Below are 19,762 nucleotides of genomic sequence, written 5' to 3' on the forward strand. Positions count from 1 at the left end.
CCACCCTCAAAGTAAAGAAGTTTTTCCTCATGTTGAGGTGGAATTTCCTGTGTTCCACCTTGTGCCCGTTGCCCCTTGCCTTGTCACTGGGCACCACTGAAGAGCCTCGTCCTATCCTCTTGACACCCGCTCTTTAGATACTGACAAGCACCGATGAGATCCCCTCTCAGCCCTCTCTTCTCCAGGGTGAACACGTCTGACCATTTCCTAGGGGAATCTCACACCAGCCCCAATCCCCGGTCCCAGTGCAGATCTGCTAACATGTATTAATCAACTCTAATGAACCTGTCCTTCCACGGACTAAGTCGCCAAGCTACAACCTTGCGAGACGGCGTATAACAGCACCACCTGGCGACACCTGCCACCACGCCACCGCGGGGCGGTCTAAGACGTCAAAGTTTCGTCGGAATATAACTTTCATTGCGCAGAGTTGCTGTCTGGCGGGAGGCGGCGGCAGCCGGGAGCCGGGGAGCCGCCTCCGGCCCGGCCCGGCCCGGCCCGGCCCCGCACCGCTCCCAGGCGGGCCGGAACTGCCGCGCGGGGCCGTGTTTGCGCGGGGAAGAGTGCGCCGGCGGCACCGTCCGGCGGCGGAGGGGGCGGGCCGCCATGGCGGTGGATATCACTCTGCTTTTCAAGGCCAGCGTGAAGACGGTGAAGACCCGCAACAAGGCGCTGGGGGTGGCGGCGGTGGGAGACAGCGCCAGGGACGAGCTGCTTAAGCGGAGTGCCGCCCGTTCCAAGAGCGACTTCACCAGCCGGGCCCGGGAGGTGGTGAGTGCGGCGGCGGGCACCTGGGGGGGGGGGGGGGAGAGGACGAGCGGCAGCCGGGCCCGCCGGTGGCCGGCGCTTGACGGCGCCTTGTCAGCGGCTCCGCCTCGGGCGCCGCCGCGGGCAGCCCGCCCCCTCGTCGGGCCGCCGCCTCCGGCTCTCCCCGGGGGCCCGAGGCGAGCCAGCGGGGCCCCGGAGTCGCCCGCAAACAACCCCGGGGCAGCTCTTTCCCACACGGATGTGGGCTGGGAGGGCGGGAGCGCAGCCTGAGAGCCGGGAGCCCGGCGGCTGATGTGGCGGCTGGGGAAAGCTCCGAGCCCGCCTGTCGCCCGCGTCCCCCCCACCCCCCGGCGCGGCTCCTGCCGGGCGGGGACCCGCTCCGCGGCAGGGCCGTCCCGTCCCTGGGGGGGGCTCTGCTAGCTGCCCCCCACCCTCCCCCCCGCCCCGTTCCTGCCAGGGCTGGCGCTTCTCATCGTGCAAAACCGACTTTCCTCGGGTCTGCGCGCGGTCCGGCGCGCGTTCACACGAGCATTTCCTCGTGCCAGTTGCCACGTCAGGGAACTCTTCCGTGGCAGATAATGAGCGTCAGCGTTTGTAATGTTGCACTGTACGTGCTGTCTTTAGTATTTTTTTTTTTTTTCTGTCACACAATATGGGTATAAAGTGCCAGTTTATACAAATTACATGTGAAAAGGTAATCAGAACGTTTTAAGACTTGAAAAGACAAGCACTGCGAAGTTAAGGAATTACAGACCTGAAGGCTGACCAGCTTTAATAATAGTCCTCAGTCCACAGTCATGCTGTGAACGTTTGTTGCAGATTATTTTCCTCCATTCTGAGTAAAAGGCAGGGAGAAAACTCTGATACCAATGCAGGGTTTGAATAACATGTTTAATAAGGTACTGGACCATATTTTGAAAAACTGAAAGACTACTCAGTACACTCTCCAAAGAGACAGGCTTACAGAATGCATATGCAAGTTTAGGACTAAACAAGGAATGCATAAGTAACCTTGTTCTGTGGTTTTTGAACTTATGATTAATTTAGTTTTCAAGTACAGATATTAATGTTGCATTTCTGTGCTCATTGTACTTTTCCTAATTCTGAGAGAGAGTACTTAAAAACTAATGTGTTTTGTAGCACTTGACGTTTGATGTTCAGTAGCTCAGTGACTGCTTTGAGGCCTAAGCAGTGGATGTCAAGCTGGGTACCATTAAATGAACATATAATTATTAACCATTATAAAAAGTTGATTTAAGTGACTTGTCAATTGGAAGTTCTATGGTAGGGATCTATCTGCAGTGATCAAACCAGACCATAAAACTAGATTCAGGATCTTTGTCCATGAGATATAGCTTTTTTCACCTGCTGCATTTACTGATTTTTAACTAAAGATACTCCACATTCTGCAGTGTTAGAGAGAACGTGCTCCTTCAGTCTCACTCTAGAACAAGACAGCCTTTATAACACAATTTGTGTGTGTGTAAATACCTAGAATTCTAAAAAGGATTGAAACTTTATCACAGGGCATCATGTTGACATTTATCTGCATCGTCAACACTGATTCAACTTTTAAATCTGCCATTCAGAACTTCAGCACTTGGGCTGATGCTGAGGGCAGGTTGTTACCCTCTAAAGATTTACCAGTAGACAGTGTTTGGATACTTTGCCAAAGTGTTTCACAGTTATTTGCAGTAGCAGAGGAAGCAAGAGGAAATCTGAGAGTTTTAAGTTCCATTCTAGATACTCTTAAAGCCTCAGGCTTCTGTTCATTCCCTCTGAAGCTTTTTACCTTCTGCCCCATTGCCTCCAGTATTGTCTGTCTGCACTTTGGTTCCTCCTTCTCAATTTCAGTGTCTGTATTCCAAATAATTTATAGTTTCAGACTAGGCTCATGCCTACTTCTTCCTCCCTTCTAGACTCTTCTCTCTCTCTTCCCTTGCTTTTGCTTCCTTGCAGTTTTGGTTTTCTTTCTCAAGTTTTGTTCGTACTCAACCTAGCCTCACCCTCATCTTCTTCTCATTGCCCAGCTGTAGTCCTGTGCAGTGATGGCATGCTTGAGCTACGTCCTTTTCCTCCTGCCTTAGTCCTTTGTTTCCCCGCTGTTCACAGCTACTATTTCCTACTAGCCCCAGTCTTCTCTCTGAGCTCCTCGTCCTTTCTGAGCTTCCTTGGGGCACTGTCCAGGCAACAGAAAGAACAAAGATGTAATTTAACAAGATACTTTTATCCACAAGAACTTCAAGTGAAGTAAACAGCTAATGCCAACGTGGATGAGCTGAATGGTCTATCTGAGGGGGAGAATGGTTTTAATTAATGGTACTTGCATAAAAAATTATTTTGGAGAAAAAGCCAAGCCTAAAATGTGTTGCTGAAGCATGTCTCAACATGATTTCTATCAACATGGTGATCAGTGAGTAGGAGTAAGATGGATTGGCCTTGCTCTGCTTCTGTAACTCAGTTACATTTGTGACAGTGAGTCAACAACCTGCCAGGCCAGAAACCACCATTGTAATGTGTGAATAAAACATTGAAACTGTAGCTAGAAGAATAAGCTTTGTAGTAAAATAAGTTACGATTTTAGTTGCTTTTTTCAGCCGAATACAGTTTGGTTTGATTATGTATATGTCAAACCCTCTTTCAAACATGTTGTTGTAGCCTCGCAATTAAAAATTTAGCTGCTTCTGCCAAGGTTATGCAACTTCGCTTGCAAGTGAAGTCTTTGATAGATGCGTTAATTCTTTAACATATTTGTTTTTTAAAAAGCTCCACAAAAGCTAGTGAATGTTTCCATGTCTATGTACAGCCTTTTTGTTTATTGTTTAATCTGAGGAACTTATCAAATGGTTAACTAATGTTGACTTTAAAACTTGTTGTGACAGATACCAGTCAGAATCCATATAGGGTAACAGTGGAGACCCTGAATAATCTACACCTGGGCACCACTTTCATTATGCCTTATTTGGTTGTAGAATAAAATAGAATAGTTTTGGTTGGAAAGGACCTACAACGATCTTCTAGTCCAGCTGCCTGACCACTTCAGGGCTGACCAAAAGTTCAAGCCCATTATTAAGGGCATTGTCCAAATGCCTTTTAAACACTGACAGGCTTGGGGCATCTGGCACCTCCCTAGGAAGCTACCTCCAGTGTTTGACCACCCTCTTGGTAAAGAAATGCTAGTATCCAGTCTAAGCCTCTCCTGACACAGCTTGGAACCATTCCCACATGTCCTGTCGCTGGATCCCAGGGAAGAAGAGATCAGTGCTTCCCTCCCCACTACTCCTCCTCAGGAAGCTGTAGAGAGCAATGAGATCGCCCCTCAGCCTCCTTTTCTACAAATTAGACAAACCCAGATTCCTTAGTTGAAGGTTTCCATTTGACATGCAGATATGGAAATATTGGAATGCTTATGCAGAGTCTACACACACAGACCTCCTCCTTTCAATGTGATATTCTGGGAAGGTTTGCCTAGCTTCTCGCAGGTAGAGCTGTGCTGACTTTGCTTGTGCTTCAAGCTGTGGGAGCGGCAGCCAGCCCTGGTCCAAACATGCGGCACAGCTGGAGCATGGGGCTGGGCAGGTGCTCAGCCCTGCCTGGAGCAGCCACACAGCTGTAGGATCAGAGTTCTCCTTTCTATCCCATCCCACAGAGGTTTTGTATCACATTGTTAATGTGTTTGAGCACTTGACTGAACTGTATTACGCAATGTAACCCTCTATCATACATGGTATATTTTCTTCCTCCTTTTACCCCCCCTGAAGGACTATGAGTTTTGCTGTAGGATCTGAGGATTGTGGAAATGTTTACTTCCCTCCCCTCCCCCCCCCAAGACAGACTCTAACTGGTGTTTCAAAAGGAATATTGAAGGTGCTTAGCATTTGGAGAAGCAGCTGTCAAAGATGTAATAGTTCCTTATTTTCTGTTGAATTTCATTTTTCTTTCCTAAGAAAACTCTGTGTCTGCACAGTGGCCTTCTGTATTTATGGTAAAGTTTAATTGCACCTGGGAGATACAGTTATAAAGTCCTGGTTTACATTCTCAAACTTGGCATGATTTTTACGTGGACTGAAGTAGGCATGGAGAATGTGGAATGTAAGAGCTCTGACTTGAGTCAATATTGTGTGGGGAAACTGGTTTAGAGATGGGAGGATACATTTGGTGTGTGCTCTTGGTATTTTGTGTTAGTCACAAAAAAATACTTCAGTGTTCTGTATTTGTATTTTTTCAAAGCTGACTGTTTTATGCTCAGGGATACTGTATTGCTGCAGTCTGGGGAGCTGATGAAGGTTTTTGTATTTGAGAGGAAGTTGGTAACAAAAGGATGTTACCAGGTTATCTAAAACGATTGTAATGTTAGTTGCAGAGGCTGCTGTTGCTGGTGATATTGTTAAACTGTGACAAAACTGATCTGTTTGCCTCTTCTGAATCAAAGACAAACGTTATGGCTGTGAACTTTTGAAAATATTTTCTTTGCCACAGCATTGACCCATCACTGTTTATTTGGTTTGGGTTTTTTTGGGCTGCCAGCTGCATTGTACAACCATTGGGGTTGTCTGATATGTAATGAAAGATGACTAGCACTGTATGTATGGTGAATGTTTTGAGCATCTCTCCACCTGTTCACCAGTTAGGTATTGACTAGGACCAGGTAAGAAATGATTGTTGAGGGAATCCCTGCAAGAAAGCTGCAATAACAGTGACAGGTTTTCCATTGCTTGAAATTCATAAGACTGGTAGAATTCATTATGTATATGTTAGTGCTTTTTGGTCAGTTAAAACAAAAGCAGATTATTTTTTTTTCCTTAGGCTTTTACAGTGACAAGGCTATTTAAAATGTAGTATGGAGGGATATTAAAGTCTGCATTTCATTGTACTTTCACAGGCTTATATAGTTGTGTTTGGTTGACCCAGGCTGGATGCCAGGTGCCCACCAAAGCCGCTTTATCACTCCCCTCCTCAGCTGGACAGGGGAGAGAAAATATAATTAAAAGCTCATGGGTTGAGATAAGGACAGGAAGAGAAAATGCACTAATTACCGTCATGGGCAAAACAGACTTGACTTGGGGAAATTAGTTTAATTTATTACAAATCAAATCAGAGCAGGATAATGAGAAATAAACCCAAATCTTTAAAAACACCTTCCCCCCACCCCTCCTTTCTTCCTGGGCTCAACTTTACTCCCAATTTTCTCTACCTCCTCCCCCTCAGCGGCGCAGGGGAACGGGTATGGGGGGTTTCAGTCAGTTCATTACATGGTGTCTCTGTTGCTCCTTCCTCCTCAGGGGGAGGACTCCTCACGCTCTTACCCTGTTCCAGTGTGGGGTCCCTCCTGTGGGAGACAGTCCTCCACTAACTTATCCAATGTGAGTCCTTCCCATGGGATACAGTTCTTCATGAACTGCTCCAGCGTGGGCACTCTCCATGGGGTGCAGTCCTTCAGGTCCCCCACGGGGTCACAAATTCTGTCAGCAAACCTGCTCCAGCATGGGCTCCTCTCTCCCCACGGGTCCACAGGCCCTGCCAGGAGCCTGCTCCAGCACAGGCTTCCCACGGGGTGACAGCCTCCTTTGGACATCCACCTGCTCTGGCCTGGGGTCCTCCATGGGCTTGTGAGAAACGCGCTCACTGTATTGAGTAGTACTTAACAGTCAATTTTCTTACCCGGGTCTCGTGCACAAGTATTATCCCTGGGACCCCTCTTTGGTCCACAAGCCCCTTCACCGGGCTGTTGCCGCTGGTCCGTCACCGAGGGCGGGGAAAATCTGAGGATTGCTGAAATCAGCAGTGGTGCGCCGTCCTGGTCTACTCACCTGTCCAAGGCTCCAAACCTGGGCTTCAGGTATCCTGGACGAGCCCCCAAATTGTGAGAAACGTGCTCACTGTATTGCATTTTAGTCTGGGGCAAATTCGGTGGAGCAAAGAATATTTATTACAGCGCTGGGAGTTACACAGGGAATTTCTCCTCCTGAGGCTCATTTTTCCTTTACAAATGCTTGATTTTATTTTGTATTCCTTATCCTTATTGATGTTTCTTCTTGGAACATAATTTGCATAATCAATGAGTTTTTGGAACACAACCCACCCTCAATTACATAATCAGTAAGTTCTTGGAATGCAACCCACCCCTGAGCACGCCCCCTCCCTTCTAGCGGTGCAGGCGTTGTGCTTCCTCAGGGGTCTTCCTGGTAGTCGTTGGAGGGAGGCTTGAAGTCTTTATCACCATGTCCTTCTTGTGGCTTCTTCATTCTTTACACTCCTGTGGTTATCTTAGCTAACTACACCACCCTTTGTTCTGCAAGTTTCGGTAGTTCTAACTGTTGCTTTCGTCTGATATCTTATTTAACACTATCCCTTTTCCAAACGCATAGCAAGCGCACACCCATCTTAGCTGAAGCCATAGCGAGCACACATTCATTTTAGCTGAAGCAAAATTTTTGCCAAATTACTTATTACAGGCTGCAGGTAGTTATCTGCTCCACTGTAGACCTCCATGGGCTGCAGAGGGACAGCCTGCCTCACCATGGTCTTCACCACAGGCTGCAGGGGAATCTCTGCTCTGGAGCCTGGAGCACCTCCTCATCCTCCTTCTTTACTGGCCTTGGTGTCTGCAGGGCTGTTGCTCTCATATTCTCACTCCTGTTGCACAGCAGGACTTTTTTTTTCCCCCTTCTTAAATGTGTCATCCCAGAGGCGCTACCACCATCACTGATGGCCTCGGCCTTGGCCAGCGGCAGCTCTGTCCTGGAGCCGGCTGGCATTGGCTCTGTCACACGTGGGGAAGCTTCTAGCAGCTCCTCACAGAAGCCACCCCTGTAGTCCCCCCACTACCAAAATATTGCCCTGCAAACACAATACATTAGTTCCTTGGTATGGTATCAGATGTGAGATTAAGCTGAGTTAATGTGCCAAGGGACTGAAGATTTTTAAGGATTAGAGCAAAAGTATTTAAATAATACTTTTTATTAAAGTACGGTTGCCGAAGGGACCAGCTCCAGTGCGGGTACGTCCGCACCGGGGAAGGGAGTCGCGGCGGCGCGGGCCGACACAGGGCGCTTTTCGGGGCTTCTGGAAATTTCTGGAAGGCGGGAGGAGGGCCCGGCCTGGGCCGCGGCCGGCAGCGCGTGGGCGGGGCTGTGACGCGGAGGGGGCGGGGCCACACCCCCAGGCGGCAGTTATAAACGGGCAGGGAAAGCGCCAGGCGCTCAGGCAGTGACCGGTGGGCGTATGTCATGCGGGATACCTCAGGAGAGCGCACGCGGAGCCGGAGCGGCACACGGGCGTCTGCTGCGTGGAGGGGCGCGCGGGCGGGGGCTGAGAGCGCCGCCGGGCGGACGGGTAAGAGCGATGGGCAGTAACTGGTCCCCCGGCTGTTTCCATAGGCAAAGCAGTAGTCACTGCCCGCCCGGGAAGAGGACCCGACCGCGGTCACTGCACGGCCCAAAGCCGTTGCTGGAAGGAATGTTGTGAGCCAAACACAGCTCCCACAGAAAGCCGCAGCCGTGCGGGTCTCTGGCTGCAGGGAGTGCCTGAGCCCGTCCCTCAGACTGGAGGGCAGCAAAGACAACACCTGTGTGCGCTGTGAGCAGGGGAATGGTCTGCTCAGCACGGTGGCAGGACTGAAAGAGGAGGTGGAAAGGTTAAGGGCCATCAGGGAGTGTGAGAGAGAGATGGATTGGTGGAGCCGCATGCTGAGGCCGAGGGAGCAGATTGAGGCTCCGCGAGTAGCAGAGGATGCCCTCCCCTCTTGTCATCCGGCAGGAAGGGACCTAAGGGATGGGGAGGAATGGCAACAGGCCTGTGCTCGGGGAGGCAGGTGAAACCCTCCCCAGCCTCCTTCACCTTCCCAGTTGCCCTTACACAGCAGGTATGAGTCTCTGGAACTTGAGGGGCAGGTGAATGAGGACACAGAGGAAGGCCCATGGCAGGAGGTTGCCAAGGGTGAGCCAGCCAGCCCCGTGTATTAGGACTTCTGCTGTTAAAAATAAAAGGAGGGTAACGGTTGGTGGGTGATTCCCTTCTAAGGGGAACAGAGGGCCCCATATGCTGACCAGATCCATCTTTTCCTCTCGTTCCCTTAAATAGTGGTCACGTGCCTGCCCGGTGAATCAGTTCAACTCACTGGGTCAAGAGAAAACTCTGCCTTTTCTTTTCTTTTTGTTACTGGCAGAGTTTCCTGCTGGTTCCCCATGTTGGGCTGACTCACCCAGGTCACTGGAGCTGGTGTGGGATGCTGAGAGCACTGCTGGGGTGATGGGATGCTCTGCCAGACAGATGTGCCCCCTGTTCTGTCACTGCTGGGGTTGCATGCAATGAAGTGTAACAGGCTTACACTTTGGCCACAACGACCCCCACCAACACTACAGGCTTGGGGAGGAGTGGCTGGAAAGCTGTTCAGCAGAGAGGGACCTGGGGGTGTTGATTGATAGCTGGCTGAACATGAGCCAGCAGTGTGCCCAGGCGGCCAAGAAGGCCAACAGCATCCAGGCCTGTATCAGGAATAGTGAAGCCAGTAGGACCAGGGAGATGATTTTACCCCTGTACTCAGCAGTGGTGAGGCTGCATCTTGAGTACTGTGTTCAGTTTTGGGCCCCTCACCACAAGAAGGACATTGAGGCACTGGAGCATGTCTAAAGAAGGGCAACGAAAGTGGTGAGGGGTCTGGAGAACAAGTCTTAGAGGAGTGGCTGAGGGAACTGGGGTTGTTTAGCCTGGAGGAGAGGAGGCTGAGGGGAGACCTTACAGCTCTCTGCAACTATCTGAAAGGAGGTTGCAGAGAGCTGGGAGTCGACCTGTTCTGTCAAGTAACAGGTGATAGAACAAGAAGAAATGGCTTCAAGTTGCGTCAAGGGAAGTTTGGATATTAGGAAGAATTTCTATACTGAAAGGGTCATCGGGCATTGGAATGCATTACCCAGGGCAGTGGTGGAGTCCCCATCCCTGGAGGTATCTAAGGGTTGTGTAGATCTAGTGCTTAGGGACATGGTTTAGTGGTGGGCTTATCAGTGTTAGTTTAATGATTGGACTAGATGATCTTACAGTTTTTTTCCAATCTAGGACATTCTGTGATTCTGTGAAATAAAAAAAAAAAGTGCTTGAAGTGCTCAGTGACAAACATAAGCAGTTCAGATATAGCATAGGCCCAGTTTAGTGACACTTGTTCACAGCTTTACCATGGTCTTAAACCTGCAGTTTTGGATATTTTAAAAGATTGTCAGGTTTGGAAGGTGGTTGGCGCTTGAACTTCTGTCTTAGGAAATCTGACTTTTTAAGCCTTTCCTGTTACTTTTTTAAGCCTTTCCTGTTACTTTTTTAAGCCTTTCCTGTTACTTTTTTAAGCCTTTCCTGTTACTTTTTTAAGCCTTTCCTGTTACTTTTTTAAGCCTTTCCTGTTACTTTTTTAAGCCTTTCCTGTTACTTTTTTATGGCAAGTGTGAGCTATTTGGAATATCATCTGTCTGCTTTCTTAGTTATTTGGAAAATATTGAGGGAATGAGAATTTTTTATCACTGCTGAATGTTTAGTATGTGTTGGAGAAATGGAATCAGGGCTGATATAGCATATTAACAGAAATAAAGATAAATTAATGGTCAAGTAGAATTTCATGGTGGGCTTGATTGCAACCATGAATGAAATTTTGTGTTTTGCTAGGGAGAGCCTCTTCTTTAAGGTCTTGTGAAAAGCTAAAAAATGAAGTGCTGGAGTATGAATTCTTCAAAAGCAGTATCAGACATATCTGAAAAAATATCCTTGAGAATGGAAAATTTGAAAGGTTAATGTTTCTAATGCAAAATTTCAGAATGATCAAATGTCTGTGTTTGAAGCTGTTGAACGCATAAGGATGCCAGATTCATGAGGCTACAACATCTGTTATTCATATAACTTCTGCGTATGGATTCTGTAGGATGATTAAATGATTCTTCAAAAAAATTGGTATGATAGGCTGATATTCACATCAAAAGTATGTTTGGCTACTCTGTAAAAAATATATAATGAGGAGGAAAAATCCCCACATAAAACTTGTCTGCAAAACTAGTTCTTGTGAAAGCTGGAACAAATGACACTGAATGTAAATTTTGAGCAAACCTTTTAATTACAAAGCAATCTGACTTCTGTAGTGTACTGCTCTGGCTACATGTAGGTTAGTGGTGGCTTTTTTGTTTGTTTGGTGTGTGTTGTGGTTTTTTTTTTTTTTTTTTTAATCTTACATACTCTGAGTAAAACAGCTCTTCATGAATACCTGCATAAGTCTAATGGGTTTCATTGTTTGGATACAGCCTATAGGATAATTCAAAATAGCATTGCTATTGGAAGAGATGGAGAGCTGATGTTTTGTCCTTGGTCCCAAATGGGATCTTCCTGCACATCTTTGCACAGTTTGGTATTTGGAGCATTTTCCTAGGAGAAAAAAGGGGTAGGGGTGTTTGTATATGGTGTTTACAGTGCCTTAATCTTTGCCACTGTTACTGCATTAATAAAACCTAAAAAAGCATGGGGAATGCCCAAACCAGTAGCTGGTCCCCCAAATTGACCGTATAGGACCATGTTGAATAGTATGACATAATTATTGACATAGCACAATTAAGTGAGTGGTTTTAAACATAAATACTTTCCGATCCCTTTCAGAATATTCAGGATTGTTTGAAGAGGTACCAAGAATAAAATTCAGCAACCAAAGTTGTGTAATGGGTCTGGTTACAGTATATAGTCAGTAGCCAGTACATAGAGAAAGGCAAGTCTGCACCTTCACTGTAAAATTTCTAGGGGTTTACAAATCAAAAATAGTTCCAAATAAAAAAAACCTTCCATATCTGAGAGTGGTACCTTTAAAGTCCATGGCAGAACACAGGCAGTGCATCAAAGACTGCATGGTCACGTAGTGAACTACTTCTGTTGTAGTTGCATAGCTGATCCTAAGCAGTGCTGTGAGGGAAATGGCCAAAAATGGTTTAAATGCTGCGCTTTAATGGTTTTAGTTTTATACTCAAACTAAAAAAATTCTAACCTGATTTACTAAAGCTAGTTTATACAATCGTTTTGACTCTAATGATTACATAAGAATAACTCCCATGAGAGAATATTTAGATGCAAGGGAAATATATACTGCTTATGGTATAGCCAATTATAGTCTTTATTAGAAATTAATGACCGTGCCAAATTTTGGACAGCAAGTGATATTTCATTTCACTTCTTAACTTTTAATGAGAGGTAAGTTATAGTAAATTGGGCCCATAGCTGAGGTCATTAGAATTAATTCTGACTGTTATGAACAGTCACTTTTTTCCTCAAAGTTCACAGTACTTGTTCACAAAGTACTCGTTTACATGCGCATGGGTTCCCCCTCCCCCATTTTCTAGGCAGAAAATATAATGCTGAATTACACTTTTTCAAATAGGGAGTTAGTGTACTGCTTTCTAATATTTCAGATTTATCTCTTCCTCTGTGTAAGTTATGGTTGATGTTCGTTTTTTATTATGGGCATTTATTGTTTTTACTTCTCATTTCCTTCATCCTTGTTAGAGAAGAAATTTAGCCTGAGAGATGGAAGGGAAAGAAGTTGATAATTTTAATTAGTAGAGGAGAAACACAAAAAAATGATTAAGGAAATAGCAGAGGAAAGATTCTTTTTTTTTTTTTTTTTTTTTTTTTTAAGTTTTTGGAGGGGAATGAAATATTCACCTTGTTTAATGCAGTAGGATTAAATGCCAAATCACTAATGTTCCCCATGTGATGCTTCTGGTTTTAGGAAAACTCACATGAGTAAAAGTGGTGAGGTTATAGGTTGGCCTTGGGGGAAGAGTTACAGACTTTTACATTTGGGAGATGTCTGTCATTGTCCCCCCCTGCTTTGTTTGTTTGTTTTTAAGTACATTCTTAACTCCATGCGAATTGTTTTCTGAATGTAACTGAACAGCAGGGTTGGAAGTTGGCTTGGGAGTCAACTTTCCTTAGTTGCCTGTTAGTTTTGTTTTGACTAACTGGACCTCATGTGATGCTGAGGAGTCCAAAAGTATCTAAGGCTGCAGTTCCCATTTTGAGTACATTGTCTTCGTCCTCACCTCCTTCCAGGTTGGTTGTGTGTTTTTTGGAGGAACTGTTGCATCATGTAACTGATCACTGTCAATTCTTTCCTGACCATGGTTGTCCATTGAACTAACACCTCCTGTGAGTTCTTGATTTGTCATCTTGCCACAAATAAGGATAAAATTCATGGAAATTTGTAGTGCATATTGAAATGGAAGAATCTGGAGGTTTATCATGTGTAGCCTCCTTCTTTTCTCGACCATAGGTTACATTAGCATGACATCTGAAGAAGGAGAAAGGAGAGCTGGGGGCAGGGTGGTGGATCCTGGGGCATCTGAAAAGCTTGAGAGATATAATGAAGGAGAAAAACAACGGAAAGTGAGCAGGCTTAACTGGAAGAAAATAGAATGACGTAGGTTGGAGAAGAGACAGTCTATCATGAGAGGTAGAAATATGGGTAAAAAAAAAATAATACGAGGAAATGATACGGAGGTTTGGATAGAATACATCTAAATAAGAAAGACAGGAAGGGAAATGGAAGAAGGAAGAGTGAGAATGAAACTTAAAACTTACAGGTTAGTGAATTTAATTGATGCATTTATGCTTTTTACTGTTTCTCTTCAGTACTTTATCAAAGATTTTGGAGCAAGAACAGCTCATTATTTTGAGTATTTTGATCCACTGTCATTGCTAGAAGCTTTGGGCTCTGTATTTGTATTTTTTTTAAATGTAGTCTCTTGTTTGGGACAGAAAGGAACTTAAAACCAAGCAGACTCAAAAGAATATCAGTGTGATTTATTAGAGATTTAACTGTTTGGATTTATTTTTCCAGGTATTGGCAGTGAAGCCAAAATAAGGCTAATTTCTCTGGAAGTTAGTAACTTTAAGGTTCTGATTCTCCTCCTCCTCTTTTTCGAAAATAGGACAAGTTTGGTGGATAGTAGCCCAAAGAGCTTACCCGTGACTCTTCCCAGCTTCCTGCAGTTCTCATTTTCTGTGTGTATGGTGTATCCTGCTTGCTGAGTTAGGTAGAGGGGGATGTTTTTGGACATTTGAAAAGTACTACTTTTGTTAGTTTCTGCTAAATCTAGACTTGGACTGAGGAGTTTTCTTCTCTGTGACAATTAGTGAACAGAATTTCTGAGTCATCACAAATGTTAATTGCTTTGAGCTCTGAAGTGTATTGAAATATTAATAAAATGGGGAGATACTGTAATTTAGGATGCCAGCTATGCTTCACACATATAATCAGAAAAAGAAGTTTCAATTCTCTTAATCTTTTCTATTTCAAATTAATCTATTTCAAAGCATAAATATTTTGGAAATTCTCAAAAAATAGGTTACAAATCATTGCTTTCACAAGTAGTACTGACACTTGCATTTTTTGCTAATTGGGGCTCGTTTTGATCACCAGCATTAGTTATTGCTGTAACACTGAGCTGATTCTTTGTGATGTTTTTGGTAATGAGTGGATTAAGTTTTTGTATGTTTTACCATAGACAAAAGGATATAGTTTTCCAGTGAAAGATTATGTAATTATATACTCTGGCTTTGAAACTTCAGACCACTATACTTGAAAATATTTTTCAGACTGGCAAATATTAAAAACCTGGTACGATAGCTTCAGCAATGAAAGCAATTAAAGGGTGAAAATTTGAGGTATGAATTGTTTCCAGCAATTTGGGGAAAATGTTCTTTAGTGTTGCAAATATTACAGTGTGATATAATTGCACAGAATTTTAAATCATGGATACTTTCTTGAAAATGTGAATTTCCTGACTTCAGGGTGGTGTGTCAAAGCTTTCTATCTGCCAAACAATGACTTTTTATAGTGATCAGGTACCAACCCTGAGGTGTTTGTTGTCCGTTTTTACCCCTTCATTCTGGCTCTGCCTTCCCTTTTAATGGAGGGTGGTGAGAGCAATATAAAAGTGCATGTGCTGCATCTGCTCTAAATTTAAATGTATTCCATTTCTGTAGATATTGTCCAGCATTTGAAAAAAACAAACAAAACAAAAACCAGATACATTTAAATGTAATCCAAGTTCCTTTCAGTCTTTGCTTTTCCACTATTAATAGATTGCTTGTTGTTTCCCACTGGATGTTTCTTTTTTTGGTTGACATTTTTGAACGGTTTTGAATGTGGATGATTCTCACCGATTCTAAATTGAATATTTTGTTTCTTTAGTACAAGATGCAACTGACTGGTGTTTCCCACCTCTCCGTGTCTCAGTTGGATAGCAAGTGTGAAATGGGTTTCAAGTAAATGATGTTGTTGGAGGTCCTGTGAGGATAACCAGAATCTCTTAAATGTTATGCTGGTCTATGGTTGAAAATAACAGAAGGGGGTCTTAGTTTGACTCATAAGTTTATTAGAGCTCTAATATTTGAATTAGAATTCTAGTGTGATCATTCAGTGATTATTTTTTTTTTTTTTTTGTTTCAATTGGGGCTGGGGGAAGTAAGTCCTGCAATGTTTAGTAAAGGTGAAAGTAAAATATCACTATGTTTATAAGACCAGAAATAATCTTGCTGCAGGACTTGTGGGGGTTTCTGGAACAAAACGCACACTTGAGGCGAGGCAGGTAAAAGAGGAGCTGAGAACGAAGCATGGAGTTATATGGCAGCCCACCACTGGTGCAGTGGGGACTCCTCACACTGGCTCTGTAGCGGCAGCATGCCGGGGAGCACAGAGTAGCCTGACTCCTGAAACAGTCTCCAGAGAAAGGGAAGGTTGATTTAAGGAGTAGGAAGACAGGGGAGTTTGTCAGCAATGTGTTGAAACCAAGGTGTTCTACAGAGTATTGGTGTTTTGAAGAGGAAAACATACTTTTGGAGTTCTGAGTTGTTCTAGAAGTATTGCATCATCTGCTGGGTTTCAGATTGATGTCGAAAATACAGGCATAATTGCATCATGGATTTTCTTTCTTCTTGCCTATTTTCTAGTGGTTTGGATGTTCTTACAAAAGAGGAACAACTTTGAATTCCCAGGCTTTTTGAGATTTCTCTTTCTTAGGCTGGAATTTCTTTTCCTTTGAGAGTGTTTGGCTGAGCTGATGGTCTTATTTTTCCCCCTACCTTATCTCCAGTTTAACAAGTTTTTTTTTTCTTGCCTTTACTCTTGCTCTTTCCTGGAAAACGAGCAAAACATTGTGTAAGCTGCACAGGAACACACTGCTTACTCTTACGATACTTTATGTATAACATAAGGCATGTTATACATTATATCTGTATGTCTTATAACTGGTTCACTTATATTAAAAATAAATGGTGATAGCAAACTGTCATGGGAAAGACAAACATGTAAAGGTGATGAAAACCATTTAATGATTAGTATGGAAACAAATATTTATTGAAAATAAAACCCACGTCTAAAGACTCTAATGCTGACTTTTGGAAACACTACCATGTTGTGGTATTTACAATACCGTATGTCCTGTACAGTAGATATTGTTTAAAATTGCTTGGGAACTGGAGCTTGCAATTGTGAGCTTGGAATGTCCTGCAGATAATTAAGTTGTGGTCAGGCTTTAGAAAAATAAAAAGTTCTCGAACTATGATTTTATAAACATGCTACAATAACATTTCTTTATATTTAACAGTTTCTTATAGAAAGCTGATACTCTCATAAGGCATTGACTAAAGGTAAAACATCAAGAAAGAAAAAATATTAAATTAAAACTTCACTTAGGATGTTGACAGTTGGCTTGTAATATTAAACAGATGTGTGTGTTCTTGGGATATTCTTCTTTCAGAACCTTGTTGCATACCTGTTTCCAAGTGACAGCTACAAATTTTTTATTAATTTAAAATTCTCCTTTCTTCAGTTGTCTTTGTTATATGTTATTTTCTTTGGGTTGATTCAGCTGGACGGTGTGTAGCATACTGTAGTTTCTGCTGTGATAGTCAATAGAAAGTGTTCCTTTCTGTAGGCTTAAATTGAGGCATGGCTCATTCAACTATACAGAAAAGTTATTACATTACATTATTATACAAAGATTCTTGGGCATGATACTACCTTTGCATGTGCAAGTAGGGCATTTATTGATCCTGGTTGTGGATATGGTAGGGTATAATTCGGTCTCTTCGTCTTCTAGTAAATACTGTACATAAGTGTCTTTATTTCGGTATTGACTCTTAAGTTTTCAGAAGATGTAAGTTTAATGAAACATAGAAGGAATTATCAATTAAAGGAAAAGGATATAGCACTACTAAAATGACAAAATGTTGTGTCCAATTCTGATGTCTCGGGATGGCTCAGGAATTCCTTTTTACATACGGGACACTGCTTCGTACCAAAGCAAAGAATCGAATACTGGTTTCCCAAATCCCAGACTACTGCTCCAGTGACCTATGACTCTGGTCAGTCTGACCTTAGGCTGTGTGAATGTATGAATGTTCTGTCTTCATTTTTAATAATAAGTGAACTTACATGAAACAACATGTTAAAGTATTTATAAAATAGCTATATTAGATTTAACAGGGTGCTTAATCAAGTTATCTACTACAGAAGTTAGTTACTGCAAAGTAAGCAACCACTTTTTAATGTTTGGCTTGGTTTTGTTTCATTTTTTTTCTGATTTTTGTCCTCGCAAGTTTCAGAAGAGGAATGGATGCACAAAGACAGTTAAATGATTTGGTTTTCTTAAGACTGAAGAAGTCCTTAACCAAGGTGAGGTATTCATTGATTAAATAATACTACATTGCTGTAGTCTGCATACTGACCCAGTTTCATGTGTATGAATTGGATATCTCCTTTCTTTGGTTTTTAAAGATTTGTGTAAAGGCACAATGATACACCATAACATGAGCAAGACTAGCTTATTGTAAGAATACACTTAATTTCTCTTAGGAATAGGAAATGATATAATTTAGTTTTTAGCTCGCTGTGGAACCCATTAAAGTATAGATGAAAAATATTTATGAGAGCTCAGATACTGTCTTATGTTTTGAATACAGTATAAAGGAGCGTACAGCAAATACAGGAAAATACTTCTTAGAGGTAATCAAAATGTAAAGGAGGAGAAAAAAGAAAAAATATCGAAGTTAATTAGTTGGTCTAAAATGTGACCTAGTATAACTTCTTACATCATATTTACTTTCTTCTGTGTTATGGCATATGGAATGGACAGTGGTCTGGCTAGTAGTTTACCATTTCTTCACAATTTATTGTCTGAAAAATTACAGTAGTTTCAGGAGTGGTTTGTGGATTCACACAATAGACTTGAAATAATTATTATTTTATTTTGTAGGGAAAATAAGACGTGTGGTTTTTTGAAGGAAACGTTTTTTGCTTACAATGAATGAAAAGATGCCTTTTCTCTATAGCTCTTAAAGAAAGAATCAATCTTTATTTATTGAATTAAGCATACGCACCCTATGTAAATTCTAATTTGAATATTATTCCAGTTTTAAAGAATTACATTTAAAAGCATCCATTAGAGAGATGGGAAGGAACATAATGCAAATATTACATGGATTTTATCTTTTGAGTAAATTTGAGTGCTTTTTTTTTTTGACACTAACAAGAAAAAGAAGTTTACTTCAAAGACTTTTTTTTTAATTTGTTTATATGTGGTTGTTACTGATGCTTTTGTGTTTAAAAAAGACCTACTATTACAAAAACCCATCATTTGTTTGCAAGCATTTTATGGATTGAACTGTTTTGAACAAACTGATTTGTATGAATCGGCTGATGATAGGCACGATCTTCTGTGAGAGCAGGCATAGGAATAACTGTTATTATTGTGCATCTTTCTGCTGGGGCTTTGTGGTGGTTGGTTCTGACTCCAGGTTTTGTCCCTTATGTGGAGGACTTTGAAATAATATGAATAAAATGTTAATCATGGAAATTAAATGGGATAATTTGCTATGCTCTTAAGCCTCTTTTATTAGCACACTTGGAGACGGAGGGAGATTATATTAACGTATTTCCTATTATCCTTATTGCCAGTGCTTAAATACTAAATCTCTGGCAGAACAACTTTATAGGTGTCAGATCCTATGAAGCAAACTGTTTGAGGCTGTTGCCAGTGAGAGATTGTTGTTGATTAAACACAAACGTATGTTGTGCCTATAAAATTCCAGTAAGAAAGTATTTTTTGTTAAGAAGGTTGTTGTAATGCAAATAAACTCTTGAATAGTAAGTTGTTTAGAATTAAATTTCCTACCTCTTTTAAGACTATGAACCAAACTATTAGATTGCCTTCTGATTGCATAGTGTGTTTTCTGCTTTAAATTGCTATTTCGGTAGCTCTGACAGTCCCTAACTGAGAGCAGAGCTAGATATCCTTTGTGGAGCATTTGAACTTGTAACTAAGCAAGACATTTAAGGATCCAAGATGAAATTCTGATTGTACTGAAGCAGGCTACAGAGTTATGGTTGATTTAATTGAAGAAAAGATTTTGAAAAAAATTCTTAGCAGAGTGAAAGTTTAATGCTCAATGTTTGTTCTACTTTTTATCTTGTGAGTGAGAGTGAGGATGAAGGCTCAAATAAGAGAGTGCTAAAAGAGAAGTCTTCTCAAGTGCTTTTTAGGATCTTTTTATTAAGGTATGTTTCTCACTATTTTGGTTTGTAAGAAGCGAATTGAATTCTTTGGGACTGTTCATACATTGTTGAATTGGGTCCTAAGAGAGCATTCTCAGAAACTTCTGACAAATGGGAAGGACTTGCAAGTAAGAACACTTCTAATTTGTGCTATTTATTCATATTTCCAAAGATATTCTGTAGCCTAAACCAAAATAATTCTACAAATATTTATACATAGAAGTTGTTGAGTAAAATTTTTTTTTAAAAGTGTAGTTTTGAAAATATGTACGAGTTGTAGCAATTAACCTACATGCACATTTATAATTCCAGAAAATGGACAGTGTATTACACTCAAAGACTGGATCTGATAGACCCAAATTGCTTAAAACATCAGTTATTGAAGATGTCCCCCTGGGACTTTGAGAAACCATTTAACAGATG

General features: G+C 42.3%; 1 protein-coding gene across 1 annotated transcript in view; it reads left to right on the plus strand.

Annotated features, from left to right (window-relative positions):
* The first annotated feature begins 557 nt into the window (after nt 1-557).
* STX18 (syntaxin 18) overlaps nt 558-19,762 on the plus strand; it is a 79,516-nt gene continuing 60,311 nt past the window's right edge. Inside the window, exon 1 of the mRNA XM_082482101.1 lies at nt 558-771. Coding sequence (XP_082338227.1) covers nt 607-771 — 165 coding nt within the window. The 5' untranslated portion in view covers nt 558-606. The remainder of the gene's footprint in view (nt 772-19,762) is intronic.

Source organism: Vanellus vanellus (assembly GCF_965231255.1).
Source record: "Vanellus vanellus genome assembly, chromosome: 4".
NCBI lineage: Eukaryota > Metazoa > Chordata > Aves > Charadriiformes > Charadriidae > Vanellus > Vanellus vanellus.